The 26,401-nt window shown below is 43.0% G+C and overlaps 5 protein-coding genes across 8 annotated transcripts; 1 reads left to right on the top strand and 4 right to left on the bottom strand.

The window, feature by feature from the left end:
• Positions 1-1,586: 1,586 nt before the first annotated feature.
• LOC136438984 (alpha-N-acetylneuraminide alpha-2,8-sialyltransferase-like) lies at positions 1,587-8,104 on the bottom strand. 2 transcript variants are annotated; one of them, XM_066434061.1, is made up of 9 exons: positions 7,937-8,104; positions 7,447-7,595; positions 6,791-6,985; positions 6,019-6,181; positions 5,042-5,157; positions 4,544-4,636; positions 4,247-4,358; positions 3,750-3,885; positions 1,587-3,485 (listed from the first exon to the last, which is right to left on the bottom strand). In XM_066434061.1, exons 2-9 carry the CDS (start codon positions 7,527-7,529, stop codon positions 3,199-3,201), a joined length of 1,185 nt encoding a protein of 394 aa, XP_066290158.1. In that variant the 5' UTR covers positions 7,530-7,595; positions 7,937-8,104; the 3' UTR covers positions 1,587-3,198. The 2 variants fall into 2 exon arrangements, with proteins under 2 accessions (XP_066290158.1, XP_066290159.1); XM_066434062.1 differs by lacking the exon at positions 7,447-7,595.
• A 120-nt stretch (positions 8,105-8,224) lies between these two features.
• Positions 8,225-14,301, top strand: LOC136438985 (alpha-2,8-sialyltransferase 8F-like). The gene is made up of 9 exons (XM_066434063.1): positions 8,225-8,711; positions 9,398-9,466; positions 9,713-9,877; positions 10,290-10,449; positions 10,822-10,934; positions 11,084-11,173; positions 12,064-12,175; positions 12,816-12,951; positions 13,497-14,301. The coding sequence occupies exons 1-9, from the start codon at positions 8,656-8,658 to the stop codon at positions 13,760-13,762; spliced, it is 1,167 nt and encodes a 388-aa protein (XP_066290160.1). The 5' UTR covers positions 8,225-8,655; the 3' UTR covers positions 13,763-14,301.
• LOC136438983 (uncharacterized) lies at positions 13,674-16,577 on the bottom strand. Its single transcript, XM_066434060.1, has 2 exons — positions 16,266-16,577; positions 13,674-15,663 (listed from the first exon to the last, which is right to left on the bottom strand). The coding sequence occupies exon 2, from the start codon at positions 15,657-15,659 to the stop codon at positions 14,340-14,342; it is 1,320 nt and encodes a 439-aa protein (XP_066290157.1). The 5' UTR covers positions 15,660-15,663; positions 16,266-16,577; the 3' UTR covers positions 13,674-14,339.
• A 315-nt stretch (positions 16,578-16,892) lies between these two features.
• On the bottom strand, positions 16,893-19,805 carry LOC136438986 (uncharacterized). 2 transcript variants are annotated; one of them, XM_066434064.1, is made up of 3 exons: positions 19,471-19,805; positions 18,103-18,483; positions 16,893-17,878 (listed from the first exon to the last, which is right to left on the bottom strand). In XM_066434064.1, exons 1-3 carry the CDS (start codon positions 19,775-19,777, stop codon positions 17,799-17,801), a joined length of 768 nt encoding a protein of 255 aa, XP_066290161.1. In that variant the 5' UTR covers positions 19,778-19,805; the 3' UTR covers positions 16,893-17,798. The 2 variants fall into 2 exon arrangements, with proteins under 2 accessions (XP_066290161.1, XP_066290162.1); XM_066434065.1 differs by having other exon boundaries at positions 18,279-18,483.
• Positions 19,806-20,512: 707 nt separating this feature from the next.
• Positions 20,513-26,053, bottom strand: LOC136438982 (forkhead box protein H1-like). Of its 2 annotated transcripts, none has more exons than XM_066434058.1 (3): positions 25,643-26,053; positions 22,570-22,912; positions 20,513-22,235 (listed from the first exon to the last, which is right to left on the bottom strand). In XM_066434058.1, the coding sequence occupies exons 2-3, from the start codon at positions 22,858-22,860 to the stop codon at positions 21,027-21,029; spliced, it is 1,500 nt and encodes a 499-aa protein (XP_066290155.1). In that variant the 5' UTR covers positions 22,861-22,912; positions 25,643-26,053; the 3' UTR covers positions 20,513-21,026. The 2 variants fall into 2 exon arrangements, with proteins under 2 accessions (XP_066290155.1, XP_066290154.1); XM_066434057.1 differs by lacking the exon at positions 25,643-26,053 and adding an exon at positions 24,583-24,835.
• Between the last annotated feature and the right edge of the window lie 348 nt (positions 26,054-26,401).

Here is a 26,401-nt window from a genome sequence, read left to right as displayed (position 1 = left end):
GTATAAAACTAACGCAAAACGTTTTGTGAAGTGGTAACCACTGATGCGAACCAAGAAAAAGTTACATATACAAATCCAAAATGCGTTCGGAAAGGCTGCACACCGATCAACTTGATATAAACTTCTTATACCGCAAAGTCGTGAAAAACTTCCATTTCATCAAAAGCCATTAAAGTAAAATCTCCTCACTGATTAAAAGAAAGGAGTGCTTAGAAAAATGCTGCAACATCAAGTAGACGAAATTGCCTTTCCTTCGCCGAACGCAGTTTCTTGGGACTGAGGATATACATTCCTTTGATATCGTATACGTCTAAATGCAATTAGTGTATAACGTTACAGCAAAACAGGATATACATAGCTAGGTTACCTACATTTGATGTTGGGACACTGTGAGGTGCCTTTGAATTGTTAATGCCTTTCGTACGTTGGGAATGATTTACCTAAGTATGATAAATCAAGGCTACCCCTCCGGACCGGAAGGCTGAAGCTTTCCGAGAACGAATTTTTCATTTGAAGCCGCTAACCTAGATTTTCGTTCTTCCCTACAATACAACCTACATATCCTTAGAGTACCACTAGTATGCATCATTTGTGAATGTAAAAAAAAAGAGAAGTGATTTTGAAGTCCGTGAATGTTTCAGGCTACGAAAGAGGAAGAGTTGACAGTGTTGCCCCAGTGTTTTCTTGTACGCCGAATGTGTATGTGCAAGTACGTTGTGTTCGTACGGGCGCATGTGACGCGTTGATTTAGATGACGTCGAAGATAGAGTGTGCGCGCGGTAATGTACTGACGACCCATTGTTTAAATTCCCCAAGACAGATTGCCCAGTCTGAGCCGAGCGGCGCCACGCGAATCTCCCCCAGAAAGACCTGATGAAATGAAAATGTCTCTGTTCCCATCGCCAAATTCGATAATCGCTCCGTAACTTGGTGGGAACTGCGCGCCGGTCCCGTGTGCGCCGGAAATGTGATTTCGTTCCCTATGAGAACAGATGAGTCTCGCTAGCGGAGATGACATGGTCTAATGTCCGCCGTGAGATGGGGAGTGGAGATACGTGCCGCACGGGGCCAACTGCAAAATTTCACAAAATCTCTTATACATGCGTCAAAAAACAGTTACTGAAGCAACTGGGTAATATTTTGAAATAGACGTTTCAGATAGCATCCGCTATTTTTCGTCAGTGACTTTCGTCAGCGGATGATGTCTGACTGTTTCAAAATTGTATCCAGTTGTTTGAGTAACTGCCTTGTGGCATATGATTTATATGAGATTTTGTGAAATTAAGGCCCATATATATAGCTTCACACTTGTGGGCTGCATATATATCTCGGTTTCTGATTTTGGTTGCTATTTGCAAATTCAGAAACAAATTCCCTCGTAGAATGCCAACAGTCTAATGAAAATAAACTCTTTCTGTAGCTTGGAATACCACCAAAGGATCCTCCCTTAATGATTTTATAATTAAGGGGGGTAATGGAATAAAGGAAATTATGCGCCAACATCTCAAGAACATTACGATATGAATTACAACCTATCTCCAACCTAAGTGCAACTTAGGCAACATAGCACACAAGATTGTTATACATATTTTGTGTTTAGTTCTTTTATTTCATAGAATGTCGTTTTGGTTTATTGACAAAATTAAGACTACATTTCTGAACTCACAAATACGATTATAACCCATATGAATACTTAATCACAGTTGTTTTACCTCTCAATGAAATATCGAGAGGGCAATGATATCATAGACGTTATATTGAATATTTGAGTAACATGTTTTGAAAATGACAAGCATCGCAGTGAGAGAAAGAAATCAACATACTAGTACATGTATATGTACATGTACATGTATATGTATAAGGTGGACAATGGTTTGCTTTTGTTTTCCTTCGACACATACAATTCAAACTGCTCTTCTATATAGCAATAAAGAGTCTATCATATAACAAGAGCAAACTACATCTGATGAGCGTTACCTGAAAGTACATGTATCTTCGTACTTATGTTGTGGTAGGTCACAAAAGTTCCAACGTACTTTTGATGTAGTCCCTCGTCGTGTTGACTGTGGCACCAGCGATTACACTACACAACCCACACTGGTCAAGCCATTGTTCACACCAATATGATCAAAATGTTGCAGCTGAAAGTTTAAAAGCTTCCAGCCTATACCATTAGTTTTGTACTTTGGGGCTTTATTTCCATTTTTTTGGTTGAGTGTCATGTTCGTACAAGTACTAGGTACTGTCGATGTCCATCACAGAGAGTTCTGACTTGTACAGATCGATGGGGACAGTGACAAATACCCCACGGTGATGATATATAGGCGCACCCCTGCATTAGCGCCAAACCTGCACCATCCGTTTTCCCGTCAAACCGAACTTTCGGGCCTACGGAGCGCCTTTACCCAGCTTAGCTGGAAAGCGACGTTCCGCGAGGGGAAATTGAGAACGCAGATTTGTCAGACATCGACCGGCCCTTCGCCACTTCACCGGGCCCGATCGACGCGATGAGTTGGAGCAATTTCCCGCCAGATGGGCCGTCGTCAACAACTCGGCGTCGTCTGTCAGCAGTGTCACATCATACGCGCGGGAAGGGAGCTATCGACCCCGCCGGCGCTACCGGCAGTTCTCCGCATGGAAACGGACTTTTTCACTAGTCGAGTCGTTCAGTTATCATACCTCGTTCAGTTATCATACCTATGTCTCATTTTACGTGAGTTATTGCATTGTCTATGGATGTCCCTGCAGCTCAACTGGTAGCATACTCACAGCAGAGCTCCTGGTTCCAATTAGTTGCTAACTGTGAGATTCCGGCTCAATCCTGGGTCGGGGACATCTCAGCTGGAGCAGCAACCGTCTTTCGGAAGGGGCGTAGAACGGGGAAGGGCTAACAAGCTCTTCCAGTAAAAATATACCCTGTATCTGAAACAGCAAGGAAACATGCTGCCCTGTGTGCCAGTAGGCAATACAAGGGTCTAGTCTGGTCGGAACGGACGAACAAACGAACGAACGAGTAGCATTGTCTCAGCTTGTCTTGTTTTCTTGCCTTAAAAAGAGTCGATGTATCGCCTTACCGCTTTGCAAATTGCACTGACAATTCCATTCACATTTCCTACATTGTATCTTTTTGTCTATTGGAGGGAGTAGATCGCAATCAAAGATTCAGTTGATTGAGAACTTTTAGGTTCATGATCCAGTTCATGTGGAACTCCCTGTACCCTGGCATTCTCCCACCTGCACCTTTAGTATGCCCTTCCCCTGCATCTTCTGTAATATCAAGAACTCCTCCGTGAAGTTGTGGTAGGGATGGAAGTTCGTTAACAGGTAGTACTCTAGCGTTTTGTTCTGGAACAGCACGTCTCCGATCACGGCTCGGTCGTAGTAGTGGTACGACAGCGCCCTCCCGCGGTAGAAAGGAAAAGGCCAGAAACCGTACAGGGTCACCTGGTCGCACAGGGAGGCTGCGATGGTCGCCAGAGCGAGACCTGGAACAAAAGTGACGGTTTGTATACCAGTACCTCTTTCTTTAAATTTCTTTCTTTTAATAATTTAATCACTGGTTGTCATTTCTAATCGAGAAAAAGAAATCTTTATTAATACAACAAAAGTACAGCAACTTTTGTTTGATTACACATATATAGTGCCCTTGATTCTACATAATGTTATGGCACCGTATTTTGTTGATTTTACCACACATCCCAGCAAACGCAAAAAAATAACCATCCGGCTGAAGAATTGTTCTCCCCTACCTGTGCTGGCCCTTACTGCTTTCATACCATGCTCATTCCAGAACGCAGTAAGATTGCGCAGGAATTTTGGATGGGAAAATAGGACCGGGTTCTGGGTCTTGAACTTTCTCGTCGCGTCATGTGCCCGTAACGTTACCTACAATGGTAGAAAAGAAACGGCGATAGATAATGCGTGATGGCCTAAAATACATTGATATACTTGATGACTATTAAACACACACACACACACGTACACACAGAACGGTACACACACACACACACACACACACACACACACACACACACACACACACACACACACACGTATGCACACACACACACACACACAAACACACACACACACACCTGCACACACACACATGCACTTACTTACACACACACACACACACACACACACACACACACACACACACACACACACACACACACACACACACACACGATTATTTTTGCTCCGTCCCTTATACACCACAGCGATCCAGACCAAACGTACTCACATCTGCATATCTCTTCAGATGAAAAGGATGCGTCCACACCAGCGCATGACCATACCGCTTGAGATCTTCCGCCAGAGACTTCTTATCGGCGGTCTTCTTCAGGTTTTTATAACTTTGAAAGATTAGAATGTAGATTAGCAAGCATTTTCCCATAAAACCGTTATAAGTTTATATGCCACAACAGGATATGGTGCACCCTCAAATTCGCTCAAAGTTAAGAGACTGTTAACACGAAGAATATAGATATTCCTAACATAAAGAGATGGAATGTAAAATGTACGGAAAATGTCTACTCACAACTTGGCAAAGATTGACGGGTTGGCAGTGAGAAATTGGGTCTTTGTCCCCACGTCATCGTTATACTCACCACCGATTGGTGGAAAATTACTCCTGAAATAAAGAATGAAACAGGTATACTTTGTGCTCAATCTATTAAAACAAGGGAAAATGTGTGTGCCTCTGGGCAACAACTCGTAGACGAAATCACCGGGTAACATCTTAACGTACGAAATAGAAATAGAAACTAGAAATAGGCATTTGTTGGCAAATACGGACAGGTTAGCATTTTAGTGAAACGCTGTAAGTAGGTGACATTTGTAATACTTGACTTGACTTGAAATTGCTATTGACTATTATTTATGTATTCCGGAACTTCAGGCCGTACCGAAGCGCCGACTAGTAATCCATGATGGCACTGCAGACTAGAACGCACGGAAGATATACTGCTTTCCTCTTTAATATGACAATCTTTATTGACACAACAAAAGTAAAGACAACAAGGAAGTTCTGACTAACCTGAAGACAAAAATGGACGAATCTATCTCTCTCCCACAGGAAGAATTCCGTAGCATGCCCGCGTTACCAACAACACTGCACGCCCGGAAGGTCCTGTTGGCTTTCACAGGGGATTCCTGGTATAAACAAATTCCATCAGATCATTACTTTTTTCACCAGCTATGTTGATTCTAAAAGGTATTTAACAAAAACGACATCTTTAATTCCTATTTAGGCCACAGCAAGTAAATTTTATGGATGACATCCTCCGCAGATTCCAAAACTAATGAGATAGGGCGAAAAAAAAGGCAGGCAAAAAAAACAAGATTCCTATATTTTCAAATTTTGAGATCATTAATCTTGTTAAACAAGAATTGAGGCGACAAAATATGATATCACGACCAACTGGTCTTTTATTCCTGTATTCAACCAATGAGGTTTTATATATAATATAAAACCTCCTTGATTCAGTAAAGATGTCCTTGTAGATGTGTATACATCTCAATAGACTAACTACAACAAATGCAGAATAGAGCTTGTTGTACCATCATCTGAGCTGAAGCAACTACACTGGGTATTCATATGCAATGAAACACCTTGTGTATACCTCTCAATTAACTACAACCAAGGACATTATGTAATGCAAGGCATATTTGCCAGTTTTTGGCATGTTGACCACCGTCGGAGGGCAATGAAATTTCTTGTTTCTTTGTAGAAATCAGGCGAAAATTAATGATCGCGCTGATGTCATCCATAAAAATTACTTGCTGTGGCCTTACTATACAAAAAAGGTCATTTTTGAACATTTATATCGAATCTATTTCTTCGTTCTTTCTTGGCTTCTTTCCCTAAGCAAAGGTAGGTACTCATTTTCGCCATTGTAGTAGATATAACCTCATTGAGTGAGGAAATGTGTGTGACTATCCCAAGGGCACAAGATTGGGACTGCTATGGCTGTGACTAACCCAATGCTGATCCTTGTCTAAGCGCTGTCGTACCTGTGGCAGTTTCTTGTAGAAGTTTTTCTCTGTGATGCGGATAGAGCCGGGGTCCAGGACCCACTCGTCCGTCTCAAGACATCTGAACCTCTCCCCGAGTTTGGTGTTGTTCTTAGTGACGAACAGGTATTGTCGCAGCTTCGTTCTCTTCTCAACAGCCGCTCTACAAATCATACAGAGATTAGTTAGATTCCACTAGTGGGACTGTCATGGGAATGTCACCGAACAAAGGAACAAGCAGAGCGACCAAAGATTTGAGATCGCATTCCATAAATAGAATTTCATAAAGAATTTTTAACGTTTTGCGTGTTTTGTTGTCTTTTAAATCACACCTTTACATGTTGCATCGCCTTTCAATTATGAAATCAAGCGTCAAACAAATCCAAATTTGATCGCTGCACGTTCGCTTAGCGATGGCCGTCCAGCGGAAAGGGGGCTGAGGACCGTGCTTTTTGGCAAGCTGTATCCTTTTATCATTAAGAGAGCTTAAGAAGTAAATGGCCCTTACCTGACCTAAACACCCCGACCCAGAACACAGCCGTACAGCACATTGGTAGTGATGGTTTTGGTGAGCCACAGGTACTATTGACAATCAATTTCCAAGCAGATCTCTGGGAGCTAAACCGTGATGGTTTCTGATCTTGTTCCTAGCCAGAAACCGTCACGACTTTGCCCCCTTGTATCTACTTGGAGATTATACGCTGAAAACATTGCATGAAAAGTGTTCATGTTAGATGGATTCTATTTGATGATTTACAAATTGTGATTTCACCTGAACTCCTTGATTGCAGTCAAGTTGAAGCCAAGAAAGGGCGTGGCGTGAAACTCGGCATCAACTTGACCTCTGTCCGTTGACGTTTGTCCACCATGTTTCAAGTCAGTTGACGTCTGTTCGGTATGTTGCATGAGGTTGCGCAGTGCAAGTCTCTTCTTACATTGCCTGAAGCACTTTTCACTCGTTACATTCCTGGGGCAAGAGAAAACTGGCCATTTATTCCGTGATCATTAATGGACAGACAAAGACTTGTCAGTGCAGCCACGGAATAACTCATCAACGTCTTACAGTAACAGCCGAATTTTACGGACTAAGGCAATAAACAACAATATCAATGGACACAGCACACGTACAGAAACTTTCTTAAGGTCTACTACATCTATACATACAAACAAACAAACACATGGATACGAAAGGATTAACTTACGTACAAGTGTATGAATAAGAACACGTTGAACACTTACTTACACATAAGTTTAACGTATCGTTTACATTACTGTTTCTAAGTTCCAAACATTCTTTGATGCATACATTTACCTATTTATACACAATAAGTGTCTCCCCCTGGAATGTAATTGGATTTATAAAAATATTATACATTTTTTGTTTTGTCAGACAATGGTGGGCACAGCGTTGTGAAATTATACACCAACCTATGTATCCACAGCAGCAGAATGCTGTGACTGCACAGTAGGAAGATAATCTGTGTAAAACGTGTGAAGGACCGCAGCTTCATTGTGATGATGGGGGGTCGACTTTTCTTACGGCTGGATGCTCATGTCATCTGTCGAGACTTCAATCACTGATCAGAAGAACCGAAAACAACAAAGACTCAGAATGATCAAACATCACGTACTATTATGTCCTCTTTGGAATCACGTATATCAGTATAGTAAACTGATGTACTCGGTAATTATTATGTTAGCTATATACCTGGTTTCATTACGACCAAGTACTTATCTGTCCAGACTGCCACGTGCACATCTGCACATCGCAGGCGTTGTTCAGTTCGTTTCAAAGCGTAGGTCGATCCCCCTTCCAGCGACGAGTCAATTCAAGCAAGAACATTGATGATTGAATTATGCTTGACTTTTGCAATTTGTTCTGTTGTAAGAGGATATAAAGAAAAGAAAGTTTGCCTACCTTGCTCTCTCATACTTTCGTGACACCTCTCTGGTTGGCAAACTTTGCGCAGAAGATCACATTCAATCCAGCAGAACGTGAGCTGGTTTGAAGATCTGTGCGGAATGTGTAGTATCTATCCTTATAAGCCAGGCCACAGTAAGTATCTTGTGTCACAGTTCGCGAGACGACCAATCAGAAACCTTGCCGAACCGGTTCATAATCGACCGGCAGGGCACGTCCCGACCTTTGACCTATCACGGTTGTCTACTCGTGAGGCGCTAGACAGAACAAAAGCTGTCAGACTGCTAAAAATCATAATTAATGTTTGCCATATGTCAAATCATAACATAAGCAGCTACAATATTCACTTTATGTAGATTTTCTATGTTTAAGGTCATTGCATCTATTTATCTAATGCTTGAATAAGATTCTGTTCAAAGTTATGTAATTGAAGGCGTAGACGTAGTCATAGAGATTTTAAGACAATCGGTCACCTGCCACCCTTCCTGAGGAAATACAGCGCAACTGATGACGTCAGACTTGTCGTGTTCTGCATCCACTGCTCCCGGCTGTTGTACTTTATGAGAACGCTGAAACAACAGATATTTGATGACCGATCTCTAGAGATGACAGAGGAGACTGTCGTGTGCACCTGTAAGATCTGACCTTAGACTGCGCCAGATTTTGATACGTGAGGAGTCTGTGGTTCGAGGCACAGTATTGACTGCAGAGGCATCATGCGGAGTAAGGCTACACTGACGAGTTACACCCTTACAGCGTTGGTCGGGACCATGTAAGTAACGTTTAACAATGGAAACATTATAAGATAACAGATTGAGTCATTTGCATAGACACTGGAGTTTATAGACTTTCAATTTTCTGTGGATCTGACCTCATTTCAGCTCCCGGGGCGCTCATCAAAACATGCAGAAGATGCCATCTGTATGATATTTATCTCATGTTTGTTATGTGCTGACCTAGAATTTGTCATTAACGTATTTGTCGAAATTGATACAGCAATGTAGAACAAAAGACCCACAGCATACGCTACCTATTTGAAGAAGACAACAACATGACTTACATTTTACATGTTTTCATGTTTTCGAAATTGATGCAACAACGCAGAACAAAAGACCCACAGCGTACGCTATCCATTAGTAGAAGACAACAACATGACCTACATTTTACATATTTTCGTGATCCGAAAACATTGAGATGTTCCTCAGAAGTGCTACATGTAGCTTGTATACGGCCCTGCTAACCATTCCAACCGTAAGGCTGGTGGTTTGGGTTGTTCAGTTGACTTAGAATCTTAAGGTTTTTGGTTCGAATCCCTGGCAGGCTCCAATTTTATGCCCAAGGAGATGCACTTTACACCTATTTCATCACTCGACCCAGGTGTAAATAAGTACCTAGCTTCGTTTAACTTCGTCTAAACCTACACAATATTCAATGATCACGGTACAATTTCTTTTCCAGCCTGTCCCTTGTCGTAATTCACAGAGAACTACAGCAGAACCAGTGTATCAGGCACTGTATACGCACTTCGTAAGTACACACACCATGCAATTAAATTTATTTGTATAAAAGTTATAGTCTAAAATTGTACTTAGTGTGATAGTATAATTGATATTCACAAAAAACATTAATTATATTCAATTTCAACTTGTCATTGATTGTAACCTGAAGTTTGTAAGTAGTCCTGTCCAACAACATTTACTACTTAATTACCCTTATTTCATCTTTTTGACGTACTTTTACATAGGGTAACATATGATTACATTTTCTGCCCAGACCCAATGAGATGCCGAGACTGTTAGAACATAGAGACGTCATCCCGGAGGAGTACATAGACACACACCGGGAGATGGTGGATGACCTTGACGTTCCGATGGAAGAGTTCATTCCCGTCGTCAAACCTTTCACAGGATTCCACAAAGCTGAGATAGACAACTTGAGGTAGATCAAACCCTGAATGTTTTTAAGTATTTAGCACTCACAAGCCTAAGATAAATGTACAAAGTATACATAGTATATGAAATGAGCATCCTCACTGGGTACCTCTAAAGAAAGCTTGCTTTACGATATGTAAATGTGAGGTGTGGCAGGTCTTTTAGTGTAATATAACCAGCTGCTGCGTGCCTTCGAAGCTGGTGTCATGCATCGAAGGGTGGTTAGACCAGCTATATAAATACAGATTAAGTATAAGATAGACTCAGAATTGGTCTAATGCTGCATGCTGTAATGTCCACGGTTCATGTTTTTGGAATAACGAAAACCAGAGAATGATTCCTACACACGGATTCTATGCGCATAAATCCTTATTTTCTGTGCCGTTAACTTTACGTTAAACATTAATGTACTTCCACAGAGTAAGTCTGATCGAGGAGACCCGCAGCATGGACAACATGTTCGCCACACAACAGAACATCCAGCGGGGCGGGACCGTCCACTTCGCCGAGACCAAGAAGTGGTCTTTGCAGACGGAAACGGCACAGATCCCCGACATTGTCTATAACATACTCCCCCGGGTAGGCACGCCTAAACATAGCTTATTTACAAATATAATTTACCGTTAACGCTGTTAGGTGTATCATGTACCGTTGGTCACATTTTTCACGGTATAGTGCTTGTAGAACGTAAAACATGAACGAAACGATAAAACAATCAACTGTTTGTACGTGGTTGATGTTTATAATATAGCTAAGAAGGGCTATCTACCACCCAAAATCATGACAACAGCATGTCCAGAACACAGAGTATCAAAGCCGGACGTCCTGTCGCAGGAACCATAGAAAGCCGCTAGGCGACGAAAATTCATAGAGAGAGACAGAAACACACACTATTGATATCATGACTTAAATGTTTCTGACTGAAATTGACCTGATTCCACGTGGCCTCAGGCAAACGGCCTGAAACCAGCACAGTTCCAGTCCTGCAGTCTGGTAGGAAACGGGGGCATTTTGAATGACGGCAGATGTGGACGACAGATCGACTCATCAGACTACGTATTCAGGTGAGGGCATACGACAGGCATCATAGGTAAACTATTTTTAACGACATTCGCCTCCGATTCATACGGAGGTTTTAACGTTTTCCCCCCTGAATCAATAAGAATAACAGAAAAATTGACATTAACGTGACCTTTGACTTCTTTGTTGCCAGGAGCAACTTTTCTCCAGTTGGGGGCGCGTTCGCAGGGGATGTCGGGAGCAAAACTGACTTCATCACGATCAACCCATCAGTTTTCGACCTGTAAGTCTGCCAACTGATTACTCCTGACTGTCCATCACAATTAGCACTTCAACCAATGATAGCATGACAATTATCGGCTCGACCAACGAAAGAGTGGCAGTCAAACATTTGCATTTTTATGTTCCTTAGTTGCATTTCTACATTTTGACTGTGATGGGCGGGGCTATGGGATCGGTCCAATGTTTTATTAGGTCTTGGAGGGCGGGTCTCTTCACTGACTTCACGTTGGAAAACTACCTTTCATCAATTCGTAATAAATCCTTTATAGTTAACATAACCAAATTAAGAATCAGTTCTCACTGTTTAGAAATAGAAAAAGGCCGATACCATAGTATACCAGCCAACCAGAGACTATGTCCTTCATGTCAGAATAGCATTGAAGATGAATATCATTTCTTAATGACATGCCCCGCATATACTGTAGATAGACGAAAATTAATGGATATGATCTCATGTAAATTCAGTAAACCCTTGCCAAAGGCAAACATAGACATGTTCAATCTACTTATGTCATGTCCCGACACCATATCTACGTACTTAGGCCAATACATATGTAGCGCTTTACAAAAGAGAGAATGTATTTTAACAGACCGAAACGTTTAACATATATTATATCATTACACCATTTACGTTCATATATTCTTGTGATTATAGTTTTCAGAATAGAATAGAATAGACTAGTTTAGTACCCATTGTATTAATTGCACTGTCATTCTTGCCATACATTGTACCATGTACAATTGTCGAGCAATAAAGTTCATTCATTCATTCTTCATATCGTTAAGTTTTAATCCTACTTTTATATCTTATTTGCATTATTGCATAAATAACACTTTGTAAATATTTGATGTGGCAAATTATTTAGCTGCATTGTTTTCTTCCCTTTACAGCTATAACAAATTGACCACTGAAGAAGACGAGAGCAGGTTTTTAAGCGACCTGGCAAAGTATGGCGAGCCTCTCCTGTACACGCACCCATTCCGGCTGTACGACCATGCAAAGGTTAGCTTCACTTCTCGCAAAAGTCAAGTTGTAGAAGGAAGTGAGAGATATGTGATCACTTGCCACGTTACTGGTGAGTGGTGAGACAGCAGTGAAGTATTGCATTGTGTCACGTGCAATGTAAAGCCTTGAGTATAAGCACATGGTAGTGAACTTGTGATTTTGTCACCTTTTCACTTGTGTAATTACGTTCACCAGAAGGTTATCTTTTCGGTAGCGTTCGTTTGTGTGTGCTGTCTGTCTGTGTGTCAACATGACAACTCGAGAAGGCCTGGGTGGATTATCTTGATATTTGGTATGTGGGTAGGTCTTAATGAGACTTCGAAATGATTAGATTTTGGGCCCCCTAGTGGCGTGTTTTGGTATTACAGCGAAACTTCCGTTGCATCAGTCACCAAATTGAATGATAGATAATCCTTGTGCACAGGAAGAAGTGACGTAGTTCCTAGCCCCCTAGCAGCGCGTCCTGGTTCTTCTACTTCTTGTATGATTTTTCACATGACTTCCCATTCTAGTGGTCTACTCAAGATAACAATATCAGATCGAGGAGAGTGTAATATGTGTCAGTGATCTCTAACAAAGGTAAAATGGAGCATACTGTGTCTTGTTCCATTTCTTAATTCCACTTGTCGTTATTCAGATTTCTCAGCATGCCACCTCTTTACTGAAGAAAGTTGGCCGGATCCGCCAGGTCAGGGCGTCCCATCCTGACTTCCTCCTGTCCGTGGCGTCCTTCTGGAAGAGGCGGGGCTTACAGGAGCTGAGGCCCACCACAGGTCAGTCAAGTCTCACTGAACAGCATCAACGTTTTACAACGGCTCCAACGTGTAATTCTCGATTCTTAGATTAATAATACTGGACTTCAGCAATAATATATTTTCAAATGTTAATACAACCCGTAAACCGCCTTTAGGCGTAATATAACTCACCAGTTTTGTACAGTAATACAAGCTGTGTAAGATCAGACTGTTAATGGTCGATCCACTCGCAGCGGGATGACCCCTTCTCTTTTCGATAAGTGTGGTGGGTTCTTTATCGTCGAGATGTGGCTTTCCTCAAACACGGGGCCTGTGGCTTTACGTCATATCCGATATTGCGTCCCTAACAAAAGCTAGGTACTCATTTTCACCTAAATAGAGGGAGGGAATAGGTGCGAACTGCATGTCTCAAACGCAAAGGCACAACACTGGGATTTGAACCCAGAACCTTTAGAGAGGCCAAGTCATTAACCCTGGTCACGGTTGAATATCACATTGCTACATTTCTGAATGTTCTTTACATGATTATTACTTCACTCAACCATGCTGTGTTGTTTGTTTAGGTCTGCTCCTGTTGGCGGTTTCCCTGTCCCTGTGTGAGCAGGTCACACTGTACGGCTTCTGGCCCTTCTCTGAGTACAACGGCCGCCCGGTCAGCTACCACTACTTCGACCGACCGACACTGGGAACGAGGGAATTCAAGGACAAATTCTTGGAACGAGAGCTGATTCAGCATGGTCCTTTTCACAACTTCACGGAGGAGTTTTTATTCCTTAACCGTCTTCACGACAGAGGGGTGATAAATATTCAGGTGGAGCCCTGCAGTTAGTTTCCGGGATGTTCAGTTCAGTAAACCGTAGTCAGGACTCAGAGTTGAAGTTTAAGTACATGTATAACTAATTTGGTATAACAGTGTTACAGTGTGCCATGCAGTGGTTTTACTGGTATAAACAGTACAGTGACTCTGGACTGCGTCTAATTCCGCCAAATTCACTTTGTGCCATTTTGCGCCCATTCGCGCCATTTTGCCAATTGCGCCTTTTTTTTCAAATAGCAAAAAAAAATCGCAATATCAGGCGACAAATTGGCGATGATTGGTACCGGTTCAAGCCACTTCGCAATTTGGCGCAGTTTGATACGCGCTAGTACCGCTCTCTATCCCTAGCAGCAAGGTTTCGGAACTCCCTTACGTACGCAATTGCAGCGCTATGCCAATGACTAGCTATAGCTAGTGCAAGTAAATGTTCCAGCAGCTAGTTGAATAAACGTCGTCAGTCATCTGTTATCATACATGTACATGTAGTTTGATCAACGACAAATAAAAATCTACATCATTGCAGGACGCAAAGAAGTAGCATTATCACAAGTGCACCCATGGGTAACGATATTGTGCAGAGACACTTTTGCTACAACCATGCATACCACTCTTGTTTCTTGAGCATTCTTTCGCTGAATAGTTTGAACTTTTCCATGGAGTCCTCATAACTTAATCCCTCTACCACTACCCTGGCCACGTAGTCCCCAAGCCCACCGCCCTGGCCTAACATCGTGATGTGGTCGTTTCTACCGACTTTCACAACGACGCGAACTCCTTGTTCTTGTGAGATTTCGTCCACCTTGTCGAAGTTGATGTAATCTCTGGCAGGTCCGGAGGAGCGGGGAACGATGTATCCAAGAAACACCGGCCGTTCGCCAACCCGTAGAGGATCCACGCCCTCTCCCGACACAAGCTGGAGTTGCAGCCTAACAGGATCGCCTTGGCTCAGGCAAGCGTGCAGGTGACTCAGGCCCATACGTCCCACGTTCACTTCTATCAAGGAAGGTTCGCCGGAACATTTCAAGAAAAACTCGCCGTGCAACACTTGGTTATCAAAACCCAACGCCGTCATTTTTTCCACAACCTCTGCAAAAGTTTTCACAATGTCAGTTTTCACCTGAGTAGTTGCCCTACAGGGATGATAGTACCCAGCAACATTGTCCCACCGAGAGGGCCAATACACCGACTCAATAGTGAGAAGATGGTTAATTTTCCCATTGTTGACGTAGCCATCTACTGTTACCTTCATCTTAACGTCGACGTACTTCTCAAGCACAACGACTTGACGCAGGGCCAGTGGATACTTCTTGGTATCGATGTAACGTGCGACGAAGTTACGTAACAAGTGGATACTAGGATTGTGTGGGTTGAAGCTTGCTTCTGTCAGTGCAGCCTTCATTCTTAAGATAGTGGGTAGCAGCTCTTCTTTCTTGTTGATCTTACAGACGGCTTCTGAGCCCGTACCAAGCCCAGGTTTTAGAAAAGCTGGCAGCCCTGCCCTCTGAAGGGCAAGGTCAGCGTCTTCCTCTATCGTCGGCGAGTCAAGGTCAAGAGCCTCGCAAGGAATCGGGTTCGGATCAAGGACAGTCCGGCTGTAGAACTTGTGGATCGCTAAGAAGCAGGACTCCACAGTGGGGCCGAAGATGTGAGGAAACTCCTCAGACAGCGCGGCGTGGACCAGAGTCTCTAGATCCAGGCGGCTGACGACCCCGGTCACGTGTTCACGCGTCGCGATGTCCTTCAGCATGTCTGTGTACGTCAGCAGGTCTGGAAACCTGTCTGCACTCACGTTATTCAGCATGGGGACCCAAATGAAGTGATGGTCTTCATACTTCACGCTCATGTCATTTCTTACCGCAGCCGGAAAGGGTAAGACCGAAATCATCAGTGTCTTCTTATGGCCGGGCATCTTTCTGAGACCGGAAATAAAAGTACAACTGTTACATGATCTTAAACTTAAGCCTTTTAGAGATAATAACCAACAGAAGCAATAATGATATTCCATCAAGCCGTATAATCTATGTGTATGTAAAAGCAATACTGTACGGTTTGCGCATCATGAACTCCTCTCACAAAAAAGGGTCACAGAAAACCTTACGTCACACCAAATTGTGTAAAACTATATTTAGTACAATTGTCGTGCAATAAAGTTCTCCTTCATGAAGGTTATACACACACGCATCTAGCAAAACTTCGTTGAACCCATGCCAATACTTATGCATGAAAAAATACAGAAACAAACGCGAGACTTAAAGTGACACGAGATTGACACTCTTCTATAAAAGCACTAGCCTGTGTTTACACAAGCTCTCGCTGGCGGAGGTTAATGACCCCTCCCCGACCCCTAGAAGCGTGATGTAGTCATGCTAATAAAAGCAACGTGAGACACATAGTAGTTGCCTTGTAACTGCTACTAGTCACATGAACCTTCGGAAAGCTGATATATATAGTCGAGAAAGACGCACCATGGCACATGCACACGTTTTACCACCAAGCATGGCAATATACAACTCACCTGACAATGTCTCAAGCTTGGATGCATGACAACAAACTGGACACTAATGCCCACCCTCTGGACAAGCTTTACAGACAGCTGAATCCAAGTTCAAAAGCCAAAGGTCAAATTGCCAGATCATACCATTGAAGGGGTATCGGTGTCAGTGAGCAAAAAACGGATTAAATCAGTCGAAAACCGTGATAACTACTTTTACACGTGATAACGGTTGGCACAAACGTATCACATCATTTCACTAGCTAAAGACAATTTAAGATTCTCTTACCAGTGGATTAATGAGATCGAACTCATTGATCCAAAAGAAAACAGATTTACTATTTCTCCTAGTAGCGAAATAGATAGGATCCCGCTGACTCATTATTTCACAGGAAGACATTAGTGATTGAATGAAATAGAACACCTCTATCTCATTTAGTCACAAGAAGACAGACGCCTTCGTTTTGTCGCTGTCACTGAAAACGGGGTGGGGGAGCAGAAATCTTACGATCGTCTCTCAAAACATGTGCTTTGAGATTAGAGAAAAAACATTTTGTTGTTGTTTGGACTTGTAGACTTAAGGAGATAAGTATATTGTTTGTCCCTAGAGATAGCAGTTACGGACGCCACCGCGACACCATTACTCGCACATTAGTAGCACTAGTATGTTTATTGAATTCGAAAATAAGACATGGGTTGCCAAAATTTTCCTTTATTGACAGGACTTATTTCGTCATTCACACAAAATATTGAAGTATTGCGTTTGCACTGCATTTCTAAGCCTGATTTAAGGCATATCAAAATTGCACATGATACTTCTGTGAATATACAAACTATGATATGTCTAAGTCCTGTGTAATTAGCCTGATTAAAACGCCACATTCTGTATACATCTGACGCATCGGCAGGTCAAATGAACACAGTTTTTAGATATCTTTTCACAAATCGTGGCAACACAAATTGTAGCAATTTGCACATACTTTTACATGTTTAGCATATTTTAACAGATTGGCTAATAGATATAGATATAAATAAAACCAAATACATGATGTGTTGTGTTCTGTTCTGTTCGATTGTAAAGTTACTTTTCACTGCATTGCTATTCGCCACATTACATGTATTGTCACTGCTAATTATGGTTACTAGTACTTGCTAAATGTACGAATCTCTATCGATGTTAAAGACATGCCCGCTACAAAGACCCTGGAAGTCAAGACAAAGTCCTGTAAAGAAGGTGAGCGAATACAACTTTTTAAAACTGATTCTTTCCAACATATGGAAACTAATGCCTAAGTTTTTATATGATCTTTCAATAAACTTTGTTTACACACGCCAAGTGACAGTATGTTCTCAAATGCTACCTTAACTGTGACAACCACCTGTGCCTTTTTTACTTTGTATAATGTTTTGCTATGTAGTCGTTTGTGCCTTTTCTTTGATGAGCCTACATGTATTATCCTGAGAACAGCAGTATGTAGAGGGTTTACCATCATATATCATATACAGTAACTTATTAAGTTTGAAGTAAGCACCATCGATCTTCCATGTGGTCAGCTCCTATGTAGACAACAGCACACTGAGCGCTCCTAACGTCGCTAGCAGCCACAGTGCAGGGACGGTCCTCATGTCAGCTGTGCCTGTGAAATTCAACGAATGCACATATAGCGTCAGGAAGACATTTTAAAGACGCCATAGTAAATTATACATTGTTTACGAATATGAAATATCAAAATTGTAAATGATATTAGAGAATTAATAACCAAGCTCATATTTGCCAAGAACATGTGCCAGTTACTTATGCATGTAAATACTATTTGTCCCTGCATAATTTTATTGCTTTTAAGCCTGCGAGTATACTCACCATTCCTAATCACCTCCAGCGCCATTTGACCCATGGCGGGTTTTATATATTCTTGGGGATTGACCTTACAAACATATACCCCTTCGTCTCCCTTGGTCACGGTTTGTAGTTCAAAAACTACAATCACTTTATTGTTGACTGTCGCTTTGAACTCTAGGGCTGCCCGACCAACAAACCTTCCGTAACAAGTCTCTTTCACCACCGCGTCCCTCTCGCAATAGTCGGACACGGTGGAGTTCTTGTCATAGACGGTGATTCGGAAGGCACGGGTCAGGTTGTTTGGTGGGACATATTCAGGTGGAACTTCCCATGTTGCCGCGAAGACGTCCCCTTCTCTCACGACATTGACCGGGGTCAAAGAAGCAGCTGATACCATGACACCTGTAATAAAGAAACGTACAGGTACATTGGTATTCATCAAATCACTCTCTTGGATCTATTGCAGGAAGGAGTAAAATTACTAAAAATCGCCTACCCACACAGATCTTTCCTTCGTGAGAGAACCGTAGAGACGGAAATAGTGTAGACGGAAGTGGGCTTTGATGGTAATTGTGACCCACGTGCACGTGATGAGGGTGTGCCACAGAATTCCTTGCTGCTCCGTGCGACCTCTATTGTTAGAGCGACACTTAACACCGCTGGCAAACAAACATCCCGTGTAAACGTTAGCGGGCAGAAATTCGGTTACATTACTTGGTGTCAAAAGTACTAGTAATTGGTAGCAAAAGACATGAACCTCGCTTCGCATCCGTGCCAAAATCAATGTGTGACAAATGTATGACTCATTCTCAGGTGATCAACGTAACATGGATGTTACGCGTGTCTACTTTGATCGCCATTATGATTATGCCGATTCATTTCCTTGTGCAAAGTTTGATATATCTGCTATCTTATGAAATATATTCTATGTCGGCTACGGAGATAGGGTCAAATCTCGGTTGCCAATTTGACCCTATCCCCGTAGCCGACTCCCTTCAAACATTTGACTCCATTTGGCCAATTTCTACTATTTTCCCAGCGACCGGGGGAGACTGGTAGAGTCTAATCATTTTACTCAGGCCCTGATTTCACTCTGGCAGAGCTGTTCTCACTAAACAAAAGAGTTGACCTCAGATAACCTTATGTCGTTCATCAGAATGAAGGCATGATCAGATTCTGAAGGATTGTGGCATAATCTAGTTACAGATCTTCGGAATGTTCACATATTGTCGACCAAACACATTTGTATACTAGTATGTTTATACAGACCCTTTCTTCTGTGGCGCAGAAACTAAGTGTTCTTTGTAAACTCTGTTACAGGTTTGCGCATGTGCTATATATGGCCTCGTGGGTTCATAGAGGGTTCTATGGTGGTTAAAAAGGCCTCACCTGTTGATGCCACTGATAGTACCAGACAGAACACTTTCATCGATGCCATATTGTCTGGTCCTGGTTCACTTTTCTTCCAAGTATAAGCTGTTCCTTTCTTGTACCGCCCAATAACTGGTAACGTGCCGTAGTACGTACCAACAATGACGTGACGATGTAGTAGATCCACGTGACGTCGATGAGTGACGTAGAGTCTGGGACCGGAAGGGACGGACCAGTAATGGTCGTGGGTTGGATTGTAATTGTAATTATAGGTTTGTGTCGCAAAACCTTTGGTGGATCCGTTGGCATGTGTGGTGGCCGCCATCTTGAATTGTGACGTCACAGGGTTGCCATACCATTTTATTGGGAGGGGTGTTTTTTGGGGTCGCTGGCGTTCTCTCTAATTTTAATCGGTTAACAACTATCACACATTCAACTCAAATAAAAAGAAAAATAATACCAATTCATATTTATAAGACGACCCCGTACTGGCTAAACTAACATAGCAAACCTGAAGTATGTGTAGCACAAATACTTGTACATTGTAGATTGTATGGGTGACATCCCCTGCAGGCTCCAAATCAAGTGCAAGCCCTCGAAAAAAACACAAAACAAGTTGGGCAAAAAAATTGCAAGATGCCTAGATTTTCAAAATAGATACCGCAATCAACATTCTTTTTTTTTTCGAAATCAGGCAATGTGAGCGCGGATGTGATCCATAAAATCTACGAGCCGACGTTCCAATGACTGCCTGTCACCATCCTCAGGGTAATATGACTAGCTCTACTTCGCAACTGCAGCTAGGTGTCGCTGTTACGATGTGAAGAATGCGGTCCCAAACGTGACTTAGTCTACTAGTATATCCCCTCTCATCGAAACGTTGGCTGTCGTGACCCATTGGTTGTGAAACCTGATGAAATTATTCACGACTACCAAGGGAAGTTCGTTTATGTTTTGATTTTTTAATAAACACGTTCAAACCAAATCGTTTATCTTTTTAGCCTCAACCGTCGTGCAGGTCACTATATCATTACCAGAAGTAAAATACAGCAACACCGAATTAACTTGAAAAACAAACTTTTATTCAACAAATGTCGTCACCTTAAAAACTTGGATAAATATAGAAAATGTCACTGTACACTTTATCTTATTTTCAGTAGAAACACAGCTTACTCATATTTACAAAAGGATCGTCTATACAGAACTTAACGAACGGTATAGCAGCAGCTTTGTGTACGTTTAATCAGCAAATATAGATCGTTGTAGTCTAGAGTTGTATGCACAAACAATATATTGTAACTGGAAATGTGCAAAGTGAGTAAAACAAACAATGTGCAAACTGTAACGAAAAAATGAGAAGAACATGAACATCTACATCGGAACTTGACGCCCAACTAATGACCACCATTTACAAATACAGTTTTCGCAATAAACTCCTGATACAAACACATGTGTTGGAATCTTGACATCGTTTCAATGATAATCGGACTTCCTTTCGATTCAGTTGCAACTGTGAACATAACCTTTTTAACTTAATTGCAATGAAAAGACACATTTATACTGATGTTAAAACATCAGTATCTGAAGTTCGGGGGTGGGGGAGGCGGTGGCGGGAAGTACGAGGGATAGTTCGGTCTCAGATTGGAGAAGGGGATGGGCTGATTGTAACACATCAAGTCCAGAACACTCTTGTTGGGCGGAACCACGGACAGGAGTTTGTCGTAGTTGAACATCTGCTGACCGGTCGGCCGGTAGAACGGCTCGGGGTCCACCACGTCGTAGCGCGGCATGGCCGGGTTGGTGGGGTACCGCTGGTGGGGAAGTCTCTGGTAATCCCGGCTAACTGGTGACGGCCTGTCCTCGGACCCGCTAAGTGTTCTGTTCGGGGAGGGGTATCTGTCTTGCGGGAAGGGACTGACACTCCGCAAGGGAGTGGAGCCGGAGAACCTGTTCTCAGGGAAGATGCTGGCGTTAGGAGCGGGGATTCTGTCGTTACTGGCGGGGAGGAGACTGTGAAAGTTCGGGTAGGCCCTGGCGCCGGTAGCCAGAAAGTCTCTGTCGCCGTACCTTCTGGTGGGGAAGGCATGCGCGTTAGGTTGGTGACACTCGTACTCACTTGAGGACAGGGAACTTGAACTGGAACTTGTAGCGGTGTTGTAAGGTGGGAAGAAGCAGGGAGAACGTCTGTACTGTGACAGCGGTACTACCGGATGACGCGGGGGACAGGTGCTGGAGGATAACCTCTCGGCAGCCGTTTGCGTCGGCACAGTCCCCGACGGCGTCGAAGTCCTGAGCGCGGTTCCCACGAAATCGTCCAAGTCCAAATCGGAATCAGAGTCTGACGTATCGTCGTCACCGCCACACTGCACTCCGGTGTCCTGGAATTTCTTCGGCGAGATTCTCGGTCTCGTCGCGCCGTGTGTCACAGTCTCGCTCGGTCCCGCCGCGTGCAGGATAGAGTCTATGGCAAAGGGACTTTGCAAGGAGGACACCTCGGACGCAGGGCTCTCACTCCCCGCGAGGTTTCCCGAGTCTTCCGAGGTAGTCGTACACACAGAACTGGGGGTGCCGTAGTCAGCCTCTCCCTCTCGCTCGCTGGAACTGTCCCGTTTCTTTAGGGCGTCCTTCGGAACCTTGTCCTCGTACACGGCCCAGTAGTTCCCCTTGGCGAACGGGCGGCTGGGATCCTTGGGCACCTTGTAGAAACACTTGTAGGTGGACAGGTTGTGTCGTACGGAGTCCTTCCAGCCCGTGTAGTCACCACGGAAGAACGGGTACATTTTCTGTAAAGAAATGCGAGGGGCAATGGTTAGTCTATGATACAATACATTCCGGTATTTGGGTATTTCAGTATTTGGGAAACCAGTACACATTATTGAATGAATATCGTAATGTGCATTGCAAAATAGATAGGATAACCTGAGTGCCACCCTAGTTAGTTTACCGGGACTCCCATACGGGGACGGTTGTTATTCTTATAAACATACGAGTCTTCGACAAATCTTGTATGTTAATTAAATTGTAATAAAAGTATTCATCATAAGAGATGATTTCAAAATGTATTCGTGTCAATTCATCCATGGTTTTGGACGAAAGACGTTTAAAACTCATACACACCTTAAGTGCTTCGTGGATCTCCTTCAGTGGCAGCTTCTTCTCGGGTGCGTTCTGTATCGCCATGACGACCAGAGCCAGGTAGGAGTACGGCGGTTTGGGGTAGCGCTGGTACTTCCGCTTCCCCTCCACCTCGTCCGTCCGCCGGTAGTTCTTCCACCTCACGTTCGCCGGGGTCTTCTTTCTCTTGGCGGGGAGGGACGCGCGCTTCCCCGAGGAGGCTGTCTCCGAGGAGTCGGTGTCTGTTCCCACCCGCGGGCGCTTGCTGGGCGGCTGGCTGGTGGGAGAGTCCATCCTGGTGAGGCAGGGAGGAGTGGAGCCCTGGAGGTCAGCATCGGCTGGGAGACTGTGGATAGGTAGAAAGTACATCATACGGTTAGTTTAAAGAAACAAGACAAGAAATCGAAGGTGTCATATCTCTGTAAAACAGTTTTTGTGATTTCTTAATGTCATCCAAATACATGTACAAGGAAATTTCACGTTTCATGTAATAAAGCACTAGTCATCCATCTGGTACATGTCATGGTGCAAATCCCCGGAGCGCGCAGGGGATCATGGGGATTATGACAGCATCACAGAAACGTCACTAATGGTGATGGATGGATGGGCACTAAACTTGTGGTTAATTGTAGAAATTTAGAAAATGTTTCGATCACTTTACACAATAATATACACTGAGACACAAAATCTACGTTAGTGATTTGCATGCAAACACCACCTTCCCACTTATGCACGCTCTATCGCCCTCTCAGGACACTCGAAACTGTACAAACTACATAAGCCGGGTATCTACAAACCATTGACAAAAGCTTAGGTGAGGTTTTCACAAAACCCCAATAGGTCTTGTCCGTAAATATTTGTCTATCCACCCTGGCTTCTCTAAACCAGGAAGGCTTTTCTGAGAAATAATGATCTAGTGGCCACTTGTTGGCTACATACTAAATCCAATTTTGTCACGCATAAAATTTGACATGTTTTGTACTAGGAATCTGTTGGTAAAGCTGGTTGAACTAGCACTGTTACCTACAACTTAGATCCAAAAAACGATCCCAAAAGAACAAAACAACGCGCTGACAGTCACAACATTTCAAACCTCCTTGGTTCCGACAAGGACATTATGTAGTCCTATATAATGTCCTTGGTTCCGCGAATTGCAGACAACTCAAAGCTAGAATATGTGTCCGTTCAAAAGTTACACAATAAACTATCGAACCATTGAAACATTGGTCGCAGGTTGCCACATTTGAATAAAAAGACGGTTCCATGTCTCTAACTAGTCCAAACCCAGTACAAAGGATTAACGTGGGATTTACAAAATCCTCAATCGACCTTGTGTTTAAATATTTACCAATTGACGGCTAATTGCTAATGGGGTGCCAAGCTAATGAGGACGGCCACTTACTGTTCTGAACTTGCGCGAAACTGACCACCGGAAACAGATATGTTGCCTTTTGTAATTTATCAAATAATATCTTTAATGTCTTTGACGTACATAGATACCTCCTTTATATGTACGTACTTACGTTAGCAAAATCGATTACAAACGACAGTGGACTCACTTCAAGAATTCAAGTCAACAACAAAATACCACTCAAATAGTCCCGAGTTATTCGTCAACCGGCTAATCCAAACTCTTCACTCTTAAATAATAATTGTAAATAATAGGAGCTTACTGACAAATAACAAAAATACATCAGGAGAAGGAAGTTGCACTTGATAAAGAAAACTTTGTCACCGAACCATGCCCGTATGTCGAAACTAGATTTATGCCTGTCACCAAGGAGGTTTTATCAAGATCAAACCTCTTTACTGTCACTGTCCAAAAACAACACGAAAAGCTTTCAAAAATGTGCCCAACTACACATCTCTTAATGTATCAACGACTACAGACTTCACTTATCACTGTCATAGATGTTAGACAAGTATGGCATTGTGAACTAAAACACTGAGTGGTCATTACACACGATAATTACTACACACCGGTAACTGAGCGGCAAAAGCAATAAGAGACCCCACCTTTCTGAGACCATGTTGCATGCGACCGCTCCGTGGCAAACACAAGACGCTTCTGAACGTTCCAGCGAACGGACCCTGCTTTAGCTAGTTTCACCATGCATAATGTGGCGTCCTTTTTGCAGCCACAATGAAAGCAGAGAATAGACGTTGATTGGTGCCAAGACAACATGAGAAATTGAATTGTTGTGATTGTCATTTCTTGGCGTGGATGTTGGGCCCTCGGCTTGCCCCAGCGCGGCTGTGAATGGGCCTGGCTTGGCTTGGTTTGGAGCTATTTTGCATCCCGGGGAGGGCTATTCATTTTCAAATTACCAATTACACCACCTTGTGTCTTGTCATGTCATGTATGATTCTAGACGAAAATGAACAGGGCCAAACATACTTGCCAACGACATGAAAGTCGGTCATATACAAATAACGGAAAAAAAGTGCCATCTTACTTGCCGAAAAGCAGAAAACTTTTATTTCTCTCAACAGCTTTGCGTTGGCGCGTTATCTTGCATTCCCCATTTTATACGGATATTTTCTTATCTGTCCCGAGTGTCCACTTACACAAATGTGCAAAAATCACAAGATTTGCACAAGAAAGGAGGAGAGGTATTCACGGTTCCACGATTTCAATACCGCCCCACTGGGAATACACTACGGAATGAGCAGTCCACTCAAAACCTGGATGTTCATGAGCTTTTTAGTTATTCCTATACTTATCATACCAGAATCCACGCATCCAAAACTACACAGAAGCTTACAGCAAAGTTGTAGAGAGAGAGTGTATAAAACAAAGTTTGATTGACTGGTCGTCCAGACGGCCGTATGATAAACACGGTTGTAAACTAACCCGGCAACCCCTCCCGGACAGCTGGGCACACGGGGAAATAAAACCATATGCGTTCTCTCTACGCTATCTTCGTAAACTTATGTAAGGAATAAACTATGTGGAGTATATGACGTAGCTGTATGTGTAAACTATGCTACCGAAGCTCGGACGGAATTACTGGTAAAAGTTTCCTAAGGAATGCGGAAACAACGCCACACATGGCAACAAACTGACGTAACCTACCTATCGTGCAGACGACGTTTCTTTCACACAAAGGTCCTCCGTGCCATCTCTTGCGGATGGTATTCCAGTAAAACGTAAATCCAATCGGAACTGTAGTATCTCTGCTGTCTGCTTTCGTTTGGAAATCCCGCAAAAGTCGCTACATCTCGTTTTCTTTCGGTGAGAAACGCCGGTAAAGCTCCCGTACCATCACGCGCTTGGTATCCGCCATGGCTACCCGGCCTTATTACCCATGCGCCGACCGACCGGATTGTCGCCTGCCTTTGTTTGTGTCCCCCGCGACGTTCCGTTTAATCTGGGCTGTCCTCGCTAATCTTCCAGCTTGTTTGAAGTGCTGTAATTTGTGGATTCTGTGGCTCCTCCTTCACAATTCTTTGTCCTTTTTTCTCACGTGAGGATGAACAGACTGAAGTAACATTTCAATTTTCAAAAATCAAAACCGTGAATGAAAAGTTTAGACATCTGTGACAACGGATCAGTTTTCTGTCTTTCATCATTTCAAGGTGTTCCTATTTTTCTCGAAAGGACACTTGTTGCGGGGTTGTGTTTAGCACCCAACGGGGAGAGCTTGCACAAGAAATCTGGGTAAAATCTCCGGCTTTTGTCTCGGGGATTATCTGGCTTAGCCGAGACAAAACTATTTCCACACCCAATTATGAACTAGTCAAAAGCAGCCTTGACAGATTGAATGATCGCTCTAGAAATAGACTCACTTTACTATTTCATTAGTTGCATCCTCTCTTTTAATCGCCTAAAAGA

Source organism: Branchiostoma lanceolatum, chromosome 7 (genome assembly GCF_035083965.1).
Source record: "Branchiostoma lanceolatum isolate klBraLanc5 chromosome 7, klBraLanc5.hap2, whole genome shotgun sequence".
In the NCBI taxonomy this organism is placed as follows: Eukaryota; Metazoa; Chordata; class Leptocardii; order Amphioxiformes; family Branchiostomatidae; genus Branchiostoma; species Branchiostoma lanceolatum.
The sequence above is the reverse complement of the archived record's forward strand: the minus strand, read 5'-3'. Positions and strand labels throughout refer to the sequence as shown.

Coding starts and splice junctions, on each gene's coding strand:
- LOC136438984 (XM_066434061.1), bottom strand. CDS start 7,529: ATGAAGCTGCGGTCCTTCACACGTTTTACACAGATTATCTTCCTACTG. Junction 6,986..7,446: donor CTGCTGCTGTGGATACATAG/GTTGGTGTATAA, acceptor CTCTTGCCCCAG/GAATGTAACGAGTGAAAAGT. Junction 5,158..6,018: donor TCTACAAGAAACTGCCACAG/GTACGACAGCGC, acceptor TGTTTATACCAG/GAATCCCCTGTGAAAGCCAA.
- LOC136438985 (XM_066434063.1), top strand. CDS start 8,656: ATGCGGAGTAAGGCTACACTGACGAGTTACACCCTTACAGCGTTGGTC. Junction 9,467..9,712: donor AGGCACTGTATACGCACTTC/GTAAGTACACAC, acceptor TTTTCTGCCCAG/ACCCAATGAGATGCCGAGAC. Junction 12,176..12,815: donor GGCTGTACGACCATGCAAAG/GTTAGCTTCACT, acceptor GTCGTTATTCAG/ATTTCTCAGCATGCCACCTC.
- LOC136438983 (XM_066434060.1), bottom strand. CDS start 15,659: ATGCCCGGCCATAAGAAGACACTGATGATTTCGGTCTTACCCTTTCCG.
- LOC136438986 (XM_066434064.1), bottom strand. CDS start 19,777: ATGGCGGCCACCACACATGCCAACGGATCCACCAAAGGTTTTGCGACA. Junction 18,484..19,470: donor ACTATCAGTGGCATCAACAG/GTGAGGCCTTTT, acceptor TCTTTATTACAG/GTGTCATGGTATCAGCTGCT. Junction 17,879..18,102: donor GCTGGAGGTGATTAGGAATG/GTGAGTATACTC, acceptor TGAATTTCACAG/GCACAGCTGACATGAGGACC.
- LOC136438982 (XM_066434057.1), bottom strand. Junction 22,236..22,569: donor AGATCCACGAAGCACTTAAG/GTGTGTATGAGT, acceptor ATTTCTTTACAG/AAAATGTACCCGTTCTTCCG.